Below are 20073 nucleotides of genomic sequence, written 5' to 3' on the forward strand. Positions count from 1 at the left end.
AAAGATATTTGTAATTTTTAGAAAATTAATTTTTACAGACAGTAAAATTCAATTTTACTAAAACAAAAAAAAAGTGAAATTCATCAAGCGCAAATAAAATTAAATTAAAAGAGAAGATTGTGTGTTAATAAAAAAATGAGATGGCCTGGATAAACATATAAAAACGTTGAGATATATCACTCTAATATGACATGTTTGAGGGATTTATATGCAAAACAACTTTTGATGTTATTTCGCAAGATTAGAGGGGCTAAATGTAAATATATCCATTGCTTTTATATATATATATATATACATCGTCCCAAAGGCAACACTACTTTCAAGCTCTCGTCGTCTCCGTCCATGGATTTCAATGGCGGTGTGTGAAAACCGGCGGTGAGTTAACCGATGGTCAAAGCAACGAGGTGGCTAAAGGCTCTCATCAACGGAAGGAAGCCTATCTCGGCGGCGGAGAACCAGATCCCAGCCAAACAGAAGAAGCGATGGAGCTTTGTCAAGTCCATTCCTGAAATCAATCCCAAACCACCCACGGCGTCACTGCCGCCGATGAAGCTACCGGCGGCGAGCATCAGTAAACGTGAAGAATGGGCAGCAGTGAAGATCCAAGCTTCATTTCGTGGTTATTTGGTAAAAGTTTGGATTTTTCTTTTTCTGTTTTGAATTTTCTTTGAATTGAAGAAAAGTTAAAGTTTCCTTTTTTGATTAATTTTACTGTTCAAGATCCAAATTCCGTGTTGCAGTGAGGAAAAAACTCTCCTTTTTCTTTTAATTTGATTGCGTGATTTTAATGGATTTGCTTGTCACTTCAAAGCTGCCATTTTGCTGAATTTAAACGCCATTGATGTATATCTTCTTCACCTTCTAATCTTTTGGCTTTTAGCTTGTTTCTGTTGCACTTTTGTTATTACTGTATATTCTTCTAATTTAGTACTTCCTTTGCAGTTGAAATTAAGGGGAAAAAACTCTCCTTTTTTTTCTTTTAAAATGATTGCATGATTTTATAAAACAAAGAAAGCACTGAGATCAGTGGGCAAAAGATCTCCTTTTTCTTCTAATTTTATTGCATGATTGTGATGGATGTGCATGCCACTTCAATCCTGGTTTTGTTGCTCTATTTTGTCATCAATGGGGTTCATTTCTCATCACTATATCTTCTTCTAATTCTTTTGCATTTGAAGTCAAGATGATCACCTCCAATTCTGCTATCTTGATCTACTTTATCATCAATTGGTTTCATCATTTGTTATCACTGTATCTTCTTCTACTTTACTATTGCTCTGTTTGGTAAAGTTCATGCTTGTTATAACTGTATCTTGTTCTAATTCCTCTGCATTTTCAGGCAAGAAGAGCACTCAAAGCATTGAAAGGTCTAGTGAAATTGCAGGCATTAGTGAAAGGCCACATTGTGCGAAAACAAACCGCGGAGACACTCCGGTGCATGCAAGCACTAGTTCGTGCTCAGGCCCAGCTTCGTGCGCATGCCCGCCACGCAAACAAGAGCTCCCGTCCTCTTTCCAATCCAGTGCACCACATTCTCAATCTCCAAACACTTCAAATGATCATAAACTTCACAAACTCTCACTGAATTATACCTACATGAATCATGCAGGAATCTTTGACACCGGAAAAAACAGAGGCTTATCAACAGAGGATTAGTAATTCATGGATTGATGGGTGGATCAAATCAAAGAATGAATGTAGGAGAAGGCTTTTCAGTGATGAATTTGAACATTGTCCGAGTTACATGGGGAATACTGTGTCATTCCAGGCGAAGGTCAGGGCGCAGAGTGTGCCGAAACAGAGGCCAAAGGAGCTGCTGGTGAAATTGAGGTCTCAGAGTTCACAGAGGACTTGTTCTTCGGCTACATCATCATGTTGTTCGAATTCTTCGGCTGTGCATGCTAAATTTGGTAATGGAGCTTGTTATCAGGGATCTGGCAGGTTGGATAGGTTTGGAATGCCAATTAGAATTTGATGATGGTTTGTGAATTTTAGAGGTGGTTTGGTTTGTGGTTTTGATGTATGTTTTTGTGAGTATAGTTTGAATGGATGTTTGTTTAGCTTGGCTCTGTTTCTGCTCTGTTTTGTAACTTTGTTGAATGTTTTCTCTGTGTTCCAATTTAGTGGCTGATTTATTATATCAGAGAATGAGAGAAATTGAGAACAGATTAATATATTATCTTGCAGTTATAAGATTAAAAGGAAGGTCTGTTGTTGTTATTATTATCACATGTAATTACCAAAAACCACTTGGAAATTTCATTTATGTATATTTGATCATAACAAATTTAGGTATTCTCAAAATGGCTTTTTTTCACAATTTATTTTTCATTAAAATGTAGGTCAGATATTAAATTAAAAAAAAATAAATATAAAACGAAAAAGTTAACCTATTTAGTAAAAACTTATATGGTTATGTGTTTTATATGTTGTAAGATAGAAAAAATTGAGCGAGTTGGAGTGACTGAAAATGAAGTGTATATATAAAAAAGGGATTGTTTCAAATGTGAGAGGAGGTGTTTAAGAAGTTTCAAACCTTTCAAGAGCTAAAAGAAATTATTAACTAATGGCCGTTAGGTCAATTAGTATCGAGTTCTTTGCGTAGAATATTTGTTTTGGAGAGGACCTAAGATCGAATCTCATGTCTGTGTAAGGTAAAGGCACAAAGTGATATTAAGCTTTGCTCCACATACGTGCATGTCTCTGATTAAGCGCTTATCGCTTTTGTTTAAAAAATAAATAAAAAATAATAATAATAATAATTATTATTATTATTATTTGTGAAAATTATTTTTAAAAAATCTTTCTAAATGGAAATTATCATTTAAAGTTCTTATATATATGACAAATGCAACGGATATGCATAAACGTAAGGAAGCTCAACCAGCACATGTGTTTTCACATTACATGGGTTTTGAAGCCTGATTTAAGGTTATTCTCAACATAAAAATTTTACCCAAAGGGCTATTGGTAAAATATATATATGGGTAGTTGTTATATGTATTTAAAAAGGAGAGAAAGGCATGTCAAAGGTATGATAAATAGTACCTATAATCCTGTCTTCGCACTCAAATGTGTCAAGTGGGTGTTGTTGCGTTTATAACTGGGGATTGATGCAAATAAAGTTTAACGATTGTGATTCATTGTAGAACTATTGATTATTTAGATGAGAGTACTTTCTATCACACTTTTTATCCTACAATTGTTTTGCACTGTGCGAAAACACTGTTTAATAAAATTTGGGTGTTTGGTTTGATGTAGTTGAGATTATGATTCATTGTAGAATTATTGATCAAACTATTGAGATGAGAGTACTTTTTATCCCACTTTTTATCCTCCAACTGTTTTGCACTGTAAAAGACTATTTAATAAAACTTGGGTATTTGGTTTAATGTAGTTGAAAATACAGTAGATTTGTATTTATAAATCTTTATATTTAAAAATTCAGGAGAGTTAAATCCATTGTTTGGTTAGATGTATTTATAATGCTAAATCACAGAATTTTGTAGTTAGTTGGAGAGATTTATAAATTTGAATTTAGAAAACATGTGTCTCAGGTCTTATGTGATAATTAATATATATTATAAAATATACATTTTATTTTATACAAATATGAATTTAAATTTCAAATATTATGAGTAATTAATATAATCAATATGAATTCAAATTTTAAATCTTATGAGTAATTAATATAATTAATATATACTTAATTTATTATAATCAAGTATAATATATTAATTATTTATTAAAATAATTAATATAATGCAATACATCAATTATATACTATATTACTAAAATTAATTACATTATAATTATATTTTATTTACTATTTTATAAAATAAAATTATAGTGTAATTAATATTATTAGTAATTAATGTAATTAATATGAATTCAAATTTCAAATATTATAAGTAATTAATATAATTAATATATACGCAATTTATTATACTAAAATATAATTTATTAATTAATATAATATAATATATCAATTATATATTATATTACTAATATTTATTGCACTATAATTATATTTTATTTAATATTTTATAAAATATAATTATAGTGTAATTAATATTATGAGTAATTAATATAATTAATATTTATACTTATACGTGAATCCCATGTAAGAGATTCACCGGATATGATTTAGAAATTCGGCAATTTTGGCTGAATAACATAATTCCATAATTTTTGGATTTGAAAATGCAAACTAAATTAAAATCATTTGAAACAAACAAAGAATTTCTAAAATCCTTTGGCTTTCAAATCTAATCAAATAAACACATGATTTCAATCCAACAAATGTTGGTAGAGTAAGAGCCCTCTATATATATGCTAAAAGTTAAATATAACAGGTTTTAAATTTTAATTAAATAAAATAAAGTTGAAAGAATTTTGGGCTTTCAAAGATTCTTTGGGTTTTTTTACTTCAGTGGCGATGACGTATCATATGGAGATATTAAGATAATTAGTAAATTTTAAAAAGTAAATAAATCAATCAAATTGTGTTAGAGATGTGCCGAAAAAGAACTGATAAACAAATAAAAATCAAATCAAAACTAACCATGGACAATTAGATTGTAACTCTTGGTGGGAAGATAAAAATTAGTGTCAAGCACCTCAAGGTATTTGTTAACGTTGCATGTACCCTAAATATTTTTTGATTTTGCAAAATACCTAATAACACTTCAAACAATTAAAAAAATTTTAAATTTGAAAATAATATTATATATATAATTCTTTCTTTTCCCTTATTCTCCCTTTGAGAGCATGTTTGAGTTTTAACTCAAATCTTATTGAGCTCTATAGTAAAATTTATTTATTTTTTTTATGTTCAAAAGCTCATCCATGAATTATAATTCATAAATGTAAATTTATTCACCACTAAGTATTTCGGTATTTCTCAGTGTAAACAAAATGAAGGAAAATATATATATTGAAATAAATATATATATATATATAATTTTTTTTTTTTTAAACTACAAAGTGAAGTTATTGAACACAATGCAAGATTCTTTCTTCTTTACCCTTCAAGCATCTCCAACGGTGCTCCACATTTGCCATGAAACATTTAATTTGGCGCATGGATGGCTCCAACCGGGCGCCATTCCCTGCGCCAATTTTAAATTTTGCTACAGTGGTGCGCAGGATATTGCGCGCCACTGTAGCAGCGGTATTTTGTTTTTTATTTTATTTTTTATTTTTGTTTTTAATTTCGATTTTGATTTTCTTGTTTTTAATTTTATTTTTTATTCTTGTTTTTAATTTCGATTTTGATTTCCTTGTTTTTAATTCTTTTTTAATTTTGTTTTAAATTTCGATTTTAATTTTTTTAAATTTATTTTTTATTTTTTATTTTTTATTTCTGTTTTGAATTTCGGTTTTGATTTTCTGATTTTTAATTCTTTTTAAATTTTAGTTTTATTTCTTTACAATTTATATTTATAACTTTATAATTTAATTAAATTAATAAGTTATAATTTAATTTTAACGACCCCAGTAGTTGAATTGGTACAAGATGAAGATGCTCGATTTGAACAATTTCTTGGTCGTTACAGGAAAATTAAGGACAAAGACGCTCATATTGCACTTCGCAATGCCTTGATTGAACATTTATGGTTGCGCTATGCAAATAACGAAGATAATTAAAAACTTATGTGTTACTCTAGTTTCCAATAATATGTTGTTTTTACCAATGGTGCTTGTTTGTATGATATGTTTTTATTAAGTAATTAATGTAATATTTGTTTTGGTATTTACATTTTTTAACCAATTGAATTTTATTTTATATTTAATAAGTATTTATAATAATTATAAAAATTAATATCATATTTTAAATAATTCAATGGTTAAAAGAGAAAAAGATTTAAAGATGATTAAATTTGTGGATAGTATGAATATATAAATTGTGAAATAAAAAAGAATATTCTTAGAATATTCTATTTTAGAGTTAAAAATAGAGATGATGGTTAGAGAAACTTTTCACTGTAGAAGCTGTATTTTTGAGTACTGAAGCACTAAATATAGAATTTTGGGTTGGAGATGGCCAAGACCTACTCCTCACAACTCCATATTTACTACTTCATTCCATCTTGGTCAAAATATGCTGCAATATAAAAATGCACATGTGAGTAACATTTCCCAAAGCTTCACAATATAATAATAAATAAACATCTATGCAAATGGCCATGGCAAACGGAATAACATTTCACAAAATATTAATAACCAAAGTTTCACAAAATAACATTTCCCTTTTTCTATATTTATTTAAAAAATTGGATAAAAAACCACACACTGTAATAAAGAAATATAGAAATTTAAAAAGTGGCTCCAACCCAAAACTCTATAACTAAAACTTAAGTATACAAAAATACAGTTTTTATAATGAAAGTCTTTTCAACCAGCAACTCTATTTTTAACTCTAAAATATAATATTATAAGAATATTCTTCCCATTTCATAATTTTATATATTCACAATTTATCCAGTGTTGTAGGTTTTTTTATTGCTGTCAATAATAATTTGTATGTTTTTATTTTATTGCTCACTTAATTTGTCCTAATTTTAATGTATTTATTTTTTTATAATTTTTTATTTTTTATTAATTAAAAAAATATAAACTTAAATAATAAATTATTAATTTGATTAAACTATGAAATTATAAGTATACATTTTATAATGATGTATATTTATGTGGCTAAAAATAGATTAAAATTGTAAATTAATGGCTCAAATTTTATTAAACAACTATTTAATAGAAGAAAAAAAAACTCGTGGCACTCGGTTGAAGATCAGAGCATCTCCAACCCATTTGGAGCTCGGTTAGAGATGGCCCAATGAACCATGAAAAATAGTAAATAACTAATTTTGATATTTTTTTCAAGTGACAAATAAAAAAATTATAAATATTAGGCATTGGGATCACATAATTAAACACTAAAAGCTAATAAATTGCTTAATTTTATTTTATTATGTTTTCCATCTGATTTTTGAATTTATTATTACTATTGATAAACCATGTTTAATATTTTTTAAGAAAAAAATGAAAAATGAAAATAAAATTTATCAAACAATCTAATTAAAATAAAAAAAAAAAAACCATTGTTTAAAATGTGTAAAGATAATGTAATAATATATATATAATATCATGGTAGTCAATTAAACAAATCACACAAATTCCAGCGGGTATTTCAAAACTCTCATATACAACCAAACAAAAGTGAAAAACTCGCTGTTAATCAGAATCCTATGATAATGATATTAATTTAGATTTAAATTCAAATTAAATTTTATGATTTATAACTTTTATCATTAGAATCCCTTATTAATAAAGACCATCAATGGGAGAAAAAAAATGGGAGTATCACCGAGTTTCTTTAAACATATTGATTTTAATATAATATATGTATATATATATATATATTAAATAAAAAAATTACAAATTTATTAACAAAAATAGGAGTCAGAAAAACCGGAACAAAATAAAGAAACAACACAATAAAACAACGACAACACAAACAAAAAGATCACTAACGGTCACCACCAAAAGTAATACACTAGATAAAAAAACCACAAAAAGCTAAAACAGCAGCATCTATAAATGTTGAACTTTAGTGATTTTTAATATTAATAACATCTAAAATAACAATAAACGTTTGAGATTATCCATTTTAAATAGCACACGGATACATTAAAAAAAAAACTTACTTATTGCAGTTGATGTTTGGGTCGAAGGGAAAACCAAGATAAACATATGGCAAAGTCCAGGAAGACTAGCAATGGTGGTAGCATTAGGCCCATAATCATCAATCAAAGAAATGGACTCGCCACTAATGTTTGCAAGATGAAGCAATCCACCACAACACTCTGAACTCACTGCCATTTCCGGTGGACCATAAACTATGAAATTTTCACAGCTATACAGTAGAGAACTTATGACATCACAGTACATTGCCATGGTGTAATACAGGAAGAGAAGAGTTATGGTAATAGTAGGAATAATGTAAGTTTTTGAAGTGAAAGCCATTGTTTGTTTTTCTAGATGGTGAAATGATTATGGATTGAATGAGGTTTTAACTTTAAAGAAGTGGGAGTCGTTGGCGTAAGCGTTTTGTTGGTGTGCCACATGTTGTGGGTTCTTCTTCATTGGGGATGAATGATTTGAAGTTTTTAAGCATCTATATCAAGGTGATAAATATTAGTTTAAGTAATTGGTTTGTAATTTTATGAGAAAATTATAAAACTCTTTGAATATTTTTTTATCATATATTTTTTTCATTTAATTTATAGTCCATGTATTTTGAATTTTTTTTATATCCGGTCATGTTTAATTAATACTCCCTCCGTTTCTTTTTAGTTGTCACATTTTAGAGCTTTTTTATGTTTTTTTTTTTACTTGTCATATTAGAAATTTTGTACAACATTAATTTTTTTTTAATTTTATCCTTTATTTAATGTATTGATATAATTTTCAATAATACCAGTCAACCATTTTACTAATAGATGTTTTTAATTTTTCAATAGTAGAAACACATTTTCAATATTATTTTAAAATGTGCTTTGCATTTCCAACAAATAAATCATTTAATGCGAAGCATATTTATAAAACTACTCTAATGAGTAAGAAATGAAATATGGGTAGTTTTAATAGAGTTTTAAATAGGGGTAATTTTGAAAAATAAATAAAATTTTTTATAAAATTTAAATAACTAACTGACTTTAATCGATTTCTTAATCAGTGTGAATTAAGTAAAGTTGACAATTAAAAAAATCGGAGGGAGTATTTTAATAGAATGCAAAAAGTACTCTGGCACTAGTTGGGGGGTTCATGTACAATAAAGATATTCTTGGTATCCGGGTCCCCATTAGAGCTCTCCTTCACAAGTGACGATAATTCGAATCATGTGTAAATATATAGTAGTTGCATGCGTGTGGTCTCAGCGCCCATGTGTGCATAGGCCTTATTTTTATTTGCTCTATCGGGGCATGTCAAGCCTTTGTTTTTTTTTTTTAATCGTCTAAGTGCTCATTGCGGAAAAAAACTAGTTTCAAAGACCAACACTAGAATACTCTATCCTTCCACCCAAATCCAAATCATGTTTTAGTCTAGAAGTAACACAATTACTCAATCCAACATCAAACATAACATGGGAGCAAAGATTCTATTAGCAGCTACTTATCCTCGCAAAAATCAAAACTTATATATATTAATGCCATAAATAAAAAATCCCATATATTTTATGATTTAAGTTAGGTAAAGGAATGCATCATTCTTGTCACTTCCCAATATTCTTTCAATTAAATTTCAAATTTTTTTATTTTACAATTCATTGGGTTTTTTGGTCGATTAGCCTTTTAATTTACCATTAATCGGTAAAATTTTTAATTTTATTAATTAAATTATATACTTGAATGGTAGCATTTACCCAGACAATAACAATATCATTCCATATACATTTATAAATAATACATCAACACAAGTCCGCTCTCAACTGTTAGATTTGAATATTATGATTTCACTAGAATGAAATAGTTCTTCTCATTATTTTATAAACAGTTACACAATAAAAAAAATGAGATAAACCATATTTAAATTTTAACCATTGAATCTTGATTGTAATAATGATATAACAAAATCCCACCGTTAAATTTTATTTGCATCCACCATTTGTCATATGGGGATACTCTTTGAATGTTCACAAATCACGAGCCCCTCTTTATATATATATATATATATATATTTGCTCAAATTCTAAAAATAAAATATTTAAACGATGATAAAAGAAAATTACAATATTTTAAAAGCAATTTTCCCATCAAAATCTGAGCCCGGCAATTAATAAATAAACACGCAAAACATTCGAATTTACCAGGAGAGTGCACACAAAAACACATATTTACAGCAATGCCACTACAATTAGCCCGGCCCAGGCCCATGCCCAGGCCCACAACACCGTCATGTCAGCGGCCTTATAACTCCGATCCAGATCCCTTCTTCAATGGAGCTCACTCTCCTTCTCACGCTCACACTCTCTTCTTCTCTAAACCCTCGCCTCTAGATCCCAATCCAGGCGGCCGATCATCGCCCCATGGGCCATGTCAACCTCCCGCCGCCGCGCGCGTGGATGGTGCTTCACCTCGTTTCCATCGCCTTATTTGGCGCTGTGATCATCTTCTTCATCCTCTGATCCCCTCGCTCTGGCACGCTCTGATTCCTCCGATCCCCGCCAACGCGAGCGTGTTCTCTCCCTACTTGATTCCCCGCGTTCCCAGCGCTCCGCCGTTGGTCCTGTCATCCCTACTTGCCCTGTTGACGAGGTTGATTAGATGCCCTGTGAGGATCCTCGCCGGAACAGCCAGCTTAGCCGGGAGATGAACTTTTATAGGGAACGCCACTGCCCGGAGCCCGATGAGTTGCCGCTTTGTCTTGTGCCACCGCCGAATGGGAACAAGATTCCGGTGCCGTGGCCTGAGATCATCTCCAACTCACAATCCCAAATCTCTATTCCAAATCTCAAATTTGTTACAAAAAAATTTTACTCCAATCACAAATTTTAAATTTTACTAAAAAAAATATTTTTATAATATTCTTTTCATATATTATTGTATTATTATTTAATAAAGATATTTGAAATTAATCATTTCAACAATAAATTAATTAAATATTAATTATAATTTATAAATAATTTATTAAAAAATATAACTTAAAAAATTGTACACTCATGTGTCTCCTATACCATCATATGTCTCTTGTACATTCACATATTTGTTTTTTTTTTTTTTAGGGGAAGAGCTCAGAGAGCTGATTTTATTAATAAAAAGTAAAAGTTACAATGAGTTCAATATTACAAGCAACCAAAGTGAAAACCAAAACAAAGCAACAAAGTAAATACAACCAAGAAAAGAAAAAACAAAAGAGATCAAAAAACAAAACCAGCCTTACGGAAGGCTAACATAACCCAGTGCGGCAAGTCTTGTCCCTGGAAGAACAGAGTCAGCATGTGCAAATTGATAGCAAAGGATGCTAGCTTGAATGCAGGGGAGGCCCAAAGCTTAAGAATAACATGCACACAAGGATGCCCCGCGGTATTCAAGAGAAGATTGATGCCGAGGATCCAAGTTTGAAGACTCCGGATAGAGATGTGGTTTGAAGAGAGCGATTTGGCAGCAGCAGGGGACGTGATGAAGAGATGCCTGATCATGATCCCAGTGTCCACCATGGCTTGAAGAGCAAGGTTGATTGCCAATAAGTTTGGCTCCGCTTCGCTTATGGCATGAATAGGACAAGCACCTGCAACCAACCCAGAACAATTAGTGGAAACACAAAATAAACCAGCACCGCCTACCTCAGAAGCCTCACTCCAGAAGCTGGCAATGAATAGAAAAGGACCATCATTCATAGTGAAATTATTAAGGAGCAACCGCCACCCAAACTGATCAGCATGAACAAGTGAAAAATCCCTAGCATGGGCAATAGCCCGAGAAATGATAACCTGACTGGAAACAGAGTAATTCCAAAAAATTCTATCACAACGATTCTTCCAGATAAACCATGTTGTGGCGACGACAACAGCTTTAACATAGGTATTATTAGAAGCACAAATAAGCCACTCTCTAAAACGGAAGCCAGCAGGGAATGAAATAGCAACATTAAGCTTATCTTGGACAAGGCTCTAAACAAGCTGGGCCTTACAACAAGTATAAAGCAAATGCTCAATGGATTCATAGGCCAGATTACACATGGCATACAGGCTGCGGGGACCCAAGTTGATAGCATATAAATATTCAGATGTGCTAACTCTACCCTTGAAAGAAAGCCATAAAAAATTTTGACATGAGGTGCCACAGTTAACCCCCAAAGCTTCTGCCAACCAACCCAGCTATCAGCCCCAACCCGGGAACAATTCAAACACTGATAGACATTAGCCGAAATACTGCATTTCTGAGCATTATGAGACAAAACCCAATGATTGCAGTTAGTATCATCAATAATGGCTAGAGTTGGGAGAAAATCATCCAAACAATTACCAAATAACAGAGCAAGCTTCTGAAAATCCCACGGTCCATTGTTACAGAAATCAGCAACATTCAAGGATACAAGGTCCAAAGACATATTGATGTATGTAGGCTTTAATGAGAAAGGAATTTCAGAACACCAAGGATGATGCAACAAAGAAGTTTGTTCTGGGTTAACAGAGCTAACTCACATATTAGATTTTAATTTAGAAGCAGAATAACAGAGCCCCCTGTAAAACCAAGAACAGCCCGCCGGGATAGGGTCCCTCCAAACATTAAACAAACCATATTTAACATGCAAAATGTTAACCCAGAAATAGTCATCATCATTGAGATACTTAAAGATATTTTTAGCCATAAGGGAATGTTTAGCAAGAACAAGGTTTCTGATTTCAAGACCCCCCTCAGGTTTAGGAATGGTGAGTTCATTCCAGGCAACAGCATGGATGCCCTTTCCATTGCTACTCTTGCTCCAAAAGAATCTCCTAACAATTCTATTAATCTCCATTAAGATAGAATCATAGATAGGATAAACTGAGAGATAGTAGATGGGAAGGGAAAACAAAGAAGAGTTAATAAGAACAGCTTTACCAGCAGGGGAAAGCTTGGAATGCATCCATCTAGAGCAACGAGACTTAATATTATCAGTAAGAACATTAAAGGTTGCTTTAGCCATACGCTTAGGAGATATAAGGATCCCTAAATATTTAAAAGGAAAGGAGGCAGCCGAAAACCCAAGAATAGACTGAATTCTAGAGGCCATATGCTTATTAATCCAAGAAGGGAAATAGATAGCAGATTTAGAGGCATTAGGAAATTGACCAGAAACTCTACCAAAAAAATCCAAACAAAACTTGATAGACCTAGCAGCAGTTCTGGAGGCATGAGTAATGATCACAAGATCATCAACGAACATAAGATGATTAAAATTAATTCTAAGCCGATTATCGAACCCTGGAATCAGACCATTGGTAAGGACATAATTAAGCATGAAAGTAAAATTTTGGGCAACAAGAATAAAAAGATAGGACGAGATAGGATCTCCTTGGTGAATACCACGAGAGGAGCTAATCCAGGGGGTGTGACTGCCATTGATAAGAAAAGCAAAAAAGGCAGAAGTGAGGCAAGTTTTTATCCAAGAGATCCAAATAGAAGGGAAATTCATTTTGATGAGAGTAGCAAGAATTGCACTCCAGCTAATGGTGTCATAAGCTTTTTCCACATCTATCTTAATTAACATCCTAGGGGGGTTTTTACAATCATTTTCCAAGGTATGCACAACTTCCTGCAAGGCTATGATATTATCAAAGGGATAGCGACCCGAAACAAACCCAGCTTGTTCACGCTCGATGAGACTTGGGAGAACAAGCTTCAGGCGATTGGCCAGAATTTTAGAAATAACCTTCAGACAAACATTGCATAAGGAGATAGGACGATAGTCAGAAATGGAGCTAGGATTATCTTTCTTAGGGATAAGGGCTATAAAGGTTTTACCCCAAGAACTCGGCAAAGTAGAGTTAGTAAAGAAATGATTAATAGCAGCAAAAAGACTATCACCGATATCAGCCTAGAAAAAATGATAAAACTTAGCAGTAAGCCCGTTAGGACCCGGACTCTTACCCAAAGGAAGATCAAAGACAGTCAATTGAACCTCCTCCCGAGAAACATTACTAATCAAAAAGTCACAATCAAGAGTCGACAGATGGGGGAGATCATTAGGAAGATCATTCAAAATACTAGAGAAAGAATCAATAGGAGAGCTCGACCAGAGATGAGAGTAAAAATTCATAAAAGCATTCTCAATACCAGTGCGATCGGAAATTAAAGTACCAGACATATCTCGTACCTGGGATATGGAATTAAAGTGCTTGCGAATACGAGTGACATTGTGAAAGAATTTGGAGTTATTGTCACATTTTTTGGTGACATATCACAAACCCAATTCAGATACGCACGCTGGGCCCATTTTTTGGTGTTTTGTCTCTTGAGAGAAGGGTATCTAGCATACATCTCCTCTAAATGAACCTGGGACTCTACATCAAGAGAGTCAGCCAACTCCAAAGTAGAAATAACATTCTCAATGCTACGAATGTCAGAATCAAGATTAGTTAGACCAGTTTTACACCAATTCAAAATATTAGAGTGGGAACGAGATAAAAGATGAGTAAATGAATGAAGAGGATTACCATTAGGAGAGAACTCCCAAGCTCTGCGGACTGCCAAATGACAACCAACATAATCCAGCCAGTAATTATTAAAACGAAATGGACTACGAGAATAACTATTAGCAAACCTAATAATAAGCAAAAGAGGAGCATGGTCAGAAAAAATCTTAGGAAGATGCTTAAGAGTATACGAATTACACTTCGAAGACCAATCCAAATTAATCAATCCTCTATCAAGACGGGCCCAACGCCTAGCCGTCCCAGATTGCTTATTGCACCAAATAAACCTGGGACCAGAGAAATGCAAATCGAGGAGATTATTATTCTCAATAAAATCAACAAAGTGACGGGCCTTACGAGCATAATAGGAATAAGAACCACCCATATGCTCATCCCTATTACAAATGGCGTTAAAGTCACCAATAATAAGCCACGGAACCAACACAGGGGAGATCCTGGACAACTCATTCCACAAAGAACATTGAGTATGGAAATGAGAAGAATTATAAATAACAGAAATAATACAATTACCCATATGATCCGAAGAGATAATGAGATGCAGAGCACGCCTAGAAATGGCAATTGGAGTAACCTTACAGAGAGATTTCTGCCAAGCGACCAGAATTCCACCTGAATACCCCTCTGCAAGGATTGCCGTCCAATCCCAAGAACTAGGAAGACGACGACAGAAGAGATTAACCCGGGTTTCATCGGCTCTCATTTCCGAAAGACAAATCATGGATAACTTATGCTTTCGGATGAGTTTAGTAACTTGGTTAGAGGTATCCCTCGCAGAAATTCCCCTGTAATTCCAACAAATAGCTTTGAACATACTCATAGACAAAAGAAAAGACCACGCAAAAATAAAGAGTGTAATCATAGAGAGATAGATTGCGCCTAGCATCTAAGACCAATCAAACACTAAGCCCCATTCCCTGGGAGCTCAACCCTGCCCTTCTTGAGAGAAGGCATAGCAGCTTGCGAGCCTTTTCAAATCAGAGCATCCCGCCTCGCTTCCGATTGACACTGACTTAGGGTCATCAAGTCATCAGGCTCTTCACCGTCAGTCATCTCATCACTGCTCTCCTCCAAAGACTCTTCTGCATCATCAACTTCAGCATCAGGAGGTTCTCCTCGAAGGGCTGTGGAAACGCGATCAATAATCATCGAATGAGAGGGGATAGAGTCATCCGTTCCCAGAGGAGAGTTCAAAGGAAAAGAAGCATGGGTTGTGAGTCCCAAGGGGAGTAGGTGAAACATGGGGCATAGGGTCGGACTGCTGGTCAGAGATAATGTCAGAAACCATATCCCGAGATGAGGCAGGTTTGGGGTCCGTAGGAAAAGCACTGCTGGGGTCCCCAGAAAAGAGAACGTTAGGGTCGTGAGAGAGAGAAGACATGCCACTGACAAGCGGAACATTCATATGCAGAGTAGAGTCTGCAGGAGAGGTTACCTCACCATTAAGAATCTCAGAACGAGGAGTACGTGAGACAAACAAGCTACCCTTACCCCTAGCTCTGAAGCCGCCACGTATACCCCCACTACCTGAGTCTCTGACATTGGTCCCATCAAGATGCTTCTCGGCTGCCTCGACTGCAGTCACGTGATTAGCACGTGGCCTATCACTGCGACCGCGCCCGCGACCACGCCGGTGAGCGACTAGCATCCAAGGGCCAAACTCCGACTCTGAGATAGGAACGGGAGGCTCCATTGAGACATCATTCATTGAGGAATCCGGAATAGCATCGTCCGAGCCCATCGTCCGAGCAACAACACTTGTAATTGAGCCAGAACCTACCGCCGACCCCCGTTGAGAACGGAGGGGTGGAGTGGATCCGCTGTTTCCAGTTGCCGCCACTCCAGGACACGAGATGGACCCATGTCTGACCATCCCACAAGAGTAGCAGAACGTAGAAAGCCTCTCATACAAAACCAAAACAAAGACACGATGAGAACTATCGACAACTCAAAAGCCACGACACAGAGGTTTCGAAAGGTTGATTTCAATACAAACTCTCGCGAACTTGGACCGAGCTAACGAAATAGTAAAAGATCATCCACCTTTAGTAAAGGGCTAAGATGAGCGGTGAGCGACTCAAGAGTCTCACCATCCCAAAAGTCTACAGGAAGGTTATGAAGTTGAACCCAGATGGCCGCCGTGTTGAGCTTGGCAAACACCGGCTCAAAAAACGGCTTCCAAGGAGAGAGCTGAAGTATGATGCCATTGATGGACCAAGGACCATCCTGAAGGAGCTTCTGCATGACCATATGAGATCCACAACGGATTAAGAGAAAGCCATTCGGGAGATCGGAAATTCAAACCTTGCCGATATCAGCCCATTTCCCATTTCGCCAGCAAGATCAGCTTCACTTGCTCAAAGGACGGGGGCTTGCCAAAGAACTTACCATAGAGAGCATTCTGAAACTTCATACAAGCTTTACCAAGAGCTTCATCATCCACCAGGACGAACTGCGAAGAAGACGCCTTGATTTTATCAAAAATCGCTGGATTATGAAGGGGAGAGCTAGTAACAGTGCGAGTGGCTTGGGAAGCGATTTGAGCCCAAGACCTAGTCAACAGTTGCTTTGAATGGTCATCTATCTGCCCCCCGTTTGCCATGGCAAGGGGGGAAGGAGGTTGAAGAGAAAACACCGGAAAGGGAGACACAGAGGAGAAAGAGAGCAGGAAGACGGAACCCCTTACTCTGTCACCTGATAGTTTCTTGGTTTGTGAGGGTAAAAGTTACATTCACATATTTGTTGATGATAGTTATGGTTACACATTAAATTTCAACTATTCCTATTTTATAAATTTATTATATATTAATAATTAACAATTTTATTTATTAATTAAATAATAATTATTATTGATTATTAATTAATTACACACAAATTAATATTATAAATAACTACTTATAATTATATTAATGGATTAATAATTTTATATTTTTCATTACAATAATAAAAAAAATAAAAAAATAAAAAATAAAAAATATATTTAAAAAATAAGAAATAATGTGAGACCCCAAATTTGGGGTTGCACTGTTGCAAAACCCAAATTTGGATAAGATTTGGGCGTGGGTTGGAGTACTCTACACCCAAATCCCACCTCAAATTTGGGATTTGGGTGTTGGGTTGGAAATGCCCTGAGAGTCTACATAAGGTTCTTTATCTTTGTCGTTAATTAAGCTTAACAGTTAATTAATTTATGCCCTTAATTAACGTATTTTATTTTATGGAATGTCTGGGAGTCATGTGCGACCATTGATTTGATATATATATTTGTTTTTTTGAGCAAGTTGATTGCGGAGCATTTCGTTGTTTGTGCACAAAAAAACCAAAATTTGTGTCCAGGTCACTAAGAAAAACATCCAAGAGAGACAAAACTATGCCTAGTGTACACTACACATAAATTTACATATTTTATAAAAAAAAATGCTAAAATATATATTAGATAAGTGCATGCTAGTAGCTCAGATTTTGCAATTTTAGTAATGTGTTGGATGTTTTGTATGAGGGACTAGTTTCCCTCCATTTTCTTTTCCTGGTACCTGTTTGAATGTTTAGGAGAGACAAAACTTTACCTAGTGTACGCCCTAAACCTTAAAAATTTACATATTAAAAAATAAAAAAGGAAATATGCTGCTATGTTAGATATAGTGCACACCAGTAGGCGTTCAGATGGTGTCGGATACGGATGGCAATGGGTAGGGTATGGGCAGGGTACGCCAAAACCCTTACCCGTACCCGTAACCCCTACCCCATACCCGTACCCTTACCCGTACCCTTCAGGGTAAAAAAAATCATACCCTTACCCTTACCCGCAGGGTACCCGTAACCCCTACTCCATACCCGTACCCTTACCCGTACCCTTCAGGGTAAAAAAAATCATACCCTTACCCTTACCCGCAGGGTATGGGTATACCCGCAGGGTACCCGCTTACCCGTTGTTCAAATTATCGAATTAAATTTAAATAATAATAAAAATAAATTAATTATACATTATATTACAATCTTTAAACACATGTCCATAAATTCAAAGTTACAAGTTGATATATATTTGTTTATCTTAAATTATATAATCACATAAAAATGACGTCTATTTAGGACTCAATGGTAACCTCTATCTTTTGTTTTATTCATGTTTAACCATCTTGGTTTTTGTTTAAAATTGTTTCATATATCTATTACTTATATTGTATATAGCTTCAAATTTTATAAATATCTAGTAAGATTTTCAATATAAAAAAACATTATAAGTAATTCTCATAAGTTATATCCAATTGATTTTTTATTAGTATCTTATTTTTCATGATGTTCTTATAATTTATAGAATAAATTATTATAACATTATTTTTTATATTTGTTTATTTTTTAATTTAATTATGATTCTTAATATATATATCTAAAATTCAATTTTGATAATATTATCAAATATAAATATAGAAATTAAATAAAATTTAAAATAATATATTAAGAGAAAATTTGAAGTATTATTTTCAAATTAATCACCATGAAAATAGATATTGAGTAAATTGTGAGTAAATGTTTAGTTTAATAAAAAAAAATTATATATATATATATATATATATATATGAGAGGAGTAAGGAATGCAGGTGCAGGTCTTGGTTTTTACACGTACCCTCTTCAACGGGTAAGGGGTAAGGGTAAGGTGCAGGGTAGGGTGAGGGGCATACCCTGCACGACCCTGCATCCGCTCAAAAACTAACTGGGTAATACCTTTACCCAGTGCAGTACTCGGTCAAAGAGGGTAATACCCTCTTTGACCGAGTACTGTACTGATACTCCCGTCGGGTAGGGTACAAATTGCCATCTCTAGTGTCGGATGTTTTGCAGCAAAGATGAGTTTCTCTCCATTTTCTTTTTCAGCTTCTGTTTGAATGTTCAGTTACCAAGTTCCCTGTTGATACAGACTGGACTATCCATATGGGTAGTAGACCATAATTTTTGAATTGAATTGAAAATTGGCAAAAAAATAATAATAATAATAATAATAATAATAAATAAATTAAAACTTGATCGAGGTAGTTTTCTTAATTGGAGGATTTCACTGTGAATAATAGGTTTGATATTTTGAGAGCACATGTGGAATAATGTATCGTTTCTTTTCTTGATGTAATATACACAAAATCTAATAACAAGCTTATGGTTTGTTTTATTCATTTTGTCATTATTTACTACTCATGCTAGTCAACGGCTCTTTTTGTGTGTGGCTCTACAAAATGCCTTTCTCATGACTTCTGTTGTTGTTTGTATATAAGGTTGGCCTGTAGGTATTTTATAAGGAATTATTTGAAATTTTCATAAAGTTGACTAGTATTGATGCATGATACATCTCCAACTTCCCACCACACTCCACACTCAATATAGTTTCGATTTTTAGTTTTTTTTTTTTCTTTATCTCATGTTGTGTTAGACCTTGTGATTAAATTTGATTAGGTATAGGGGAAAAAATAAAAATATGTTTTTTGGGCCTGCAGATATGGCATGACAACATGCCATATAATAAAATTGCAGAGAGGAAAGGTCATCAAGGCTGGATGAATTGAAAGAAGAAGGTTCATACTTCATCTTCCCTGGTGGCGGCACTATGTTCCCTGATGGAGCTGTGCAGTATATTCTTTTGACCTGGTTCATTGTTCTCGATGTCTGATCCCCTTTACTGCTTACAGTGAGTATCCTCATCCTCATTATGTCTTGCATGGAGCTGCATTCCCTGTGTACAGGTTATCTTTCCCTTGGTATTTATCCCATGAATCCTCAATTGCAGATGGTACTTATTTTATTGAAGTAGACCGGTGGATACCTTGTCATCTGTGGCCCACCTGTGCAATGGCCTAAACAAGATAAAGAATGGGCTGATCTCCAATCCT

General features: G+C 33.8%; 3 protein-coding genes across 3 annotated transcripts; 1 reads left to right on the top strand and 2 right to left on the bottom strand.

Moving 5' to 3' along the window:
* Positions 1-323: 323 nt before the first annotated feature.
* Positions 324-2192, top strand: LOC120266632. The gene is made up of 3 exons (XM_039274275.1): positions 324-627; positions 1340-1522; positions 1610-2192. The coding sequence occupies exons 1-3, from the start codon at positions 388-390 to the stop codon at positions 1973-1975; spliced, it is 789 nt and encodes a 262-aa protein (XP_039130209.1). The 5' UTR covers positions 324-387; the 3' UTR covers positions 1976-2192.
* A 3817-nt stretch (positions 2193-6009) lies between these two features.
* LOC120266373 lies at positions 6010-8028 on the bottom strand. Its single transcript, XM_039273998.1, has 2 exons — positions 7707-8028; positions 6010-6106 (listed from the first exon to the last, which is right to left on the bottom strand). The coding sequence occupies exons 1-2, from the start codon at positions 8023-8025 to the stop codon at positions 6078-6080; spliced, it is 348 nt and encodes a 115-aa protein (XP_039129932.1). The 5' UTR covers positions 8026-8028; the 3' UTR covers positions 6010-6077.
* A 2890-nt stretch (positions 8029-10918) lies between these two features.
* On the bottom strand, positions 10919-15346 carry LOC120267377. Its single transcript, XM_039275015.1, has 6 exons — positions 15207-15346; positions 13953-14982; positions 13666-13860; positions 12254-13581; positions 11803-12196; positions 10919-11671 (listed from the first exon to the last, which is right to left on the bottom strand). Exons 1-6 carry the CDS (start codon positions 15344-15346, stop codon positions 10919-10921), a joined length of 3840 nt encoding a protein of 1279 aa, XP_039130949.1.
* Between the last annotated feature and the right edge of the window lie 4727 nt (positions 15347-20073).

The sequence above is a fragment of the Dioscorea cayenensis genome, chromosome 8, assembly GCF_009730915.1.
Source record: "Dioscorea cayenensis subsp. rotundata cultivar TDr96_F1 chromosome 8, TDr96_F1_v2_PseudoChromosome.rev07_lg8_w22 25.fasta, whole genome shotgun sequence".
Lineage (NCBI taxonomy): Eukaryota > Viridiplantae > Streptophyta > Magnoliopsida > Dioscoreales > Dioscoreaceae > Dioscorea > Dioscorea cayenensis.

What these genes read in the sequence shown, in the direction of transcription:
- LOC120267377 (XM_039275015.1), bottom strand. Translation starts at nt 15,346, where the DNA reads ATGATTATTGATCGCGTTTCCACAGCCCTTCGAGGAGAACCTCCTGAT. An exon ending in AGCGTGCGTATCTGAATTGG is followed by an intron (nt 13,861 to 13,952) that starts GTTTGTGATATG and finishes TCCATATCCCAG; the next exon opens with GTACGAGATATGTCTGGTAC. An exon ending in TTTATGGCTTTCTTTCAAGG is followed by an intron (nt 11,672 to 11,802) that starts GTAGAGTTAGCA and finishes CAGCTTGTTTAG; the next exon opens with AGCCTTGTCCAAGATAAGCT.
- LOC120266373 (XM_039273998.1), bottom strand. Translation starts at nt 8,025, where the DNA reads ATGGCTTTCACTTCAAAAACTTACATTATTCCTACTATTACCATAACT. An exon ending in CCAAACATCAACTGCAATAA is followed by an intron (nt 6,107 to 7,706) that starts GTAAGTTTTTTT and finishes TTTATATTGCAG; the next exon opens with CATATTTTGACCAAGATGGA.
- LOC120266632 (XM_039274275.1), top strand. Translation starts at nt 388, where the DNA reads ATGGTCAAAGCAACGAGGTGGCTAAAGGCTCTCATCAACGGAAGGAAG. An exon ending in CTTCATTTCGTGGTTATTTG is followed by an intron (nt 628 to 1,339) that starts GTAAAAGTTTGG and finishes CTGCATTTTCAG; the next exon opens with GCAAGAAGAGCACTCAAAGC. An exon ending in CCCGTCCTCTTTCCAATCCA is followed by an intron (nt 1,523 to 1,609) that starts GTGCACCACATT and finishes TGAATCATGCAG; the next exon opens with GAATCTTTGACACCGGAAAA.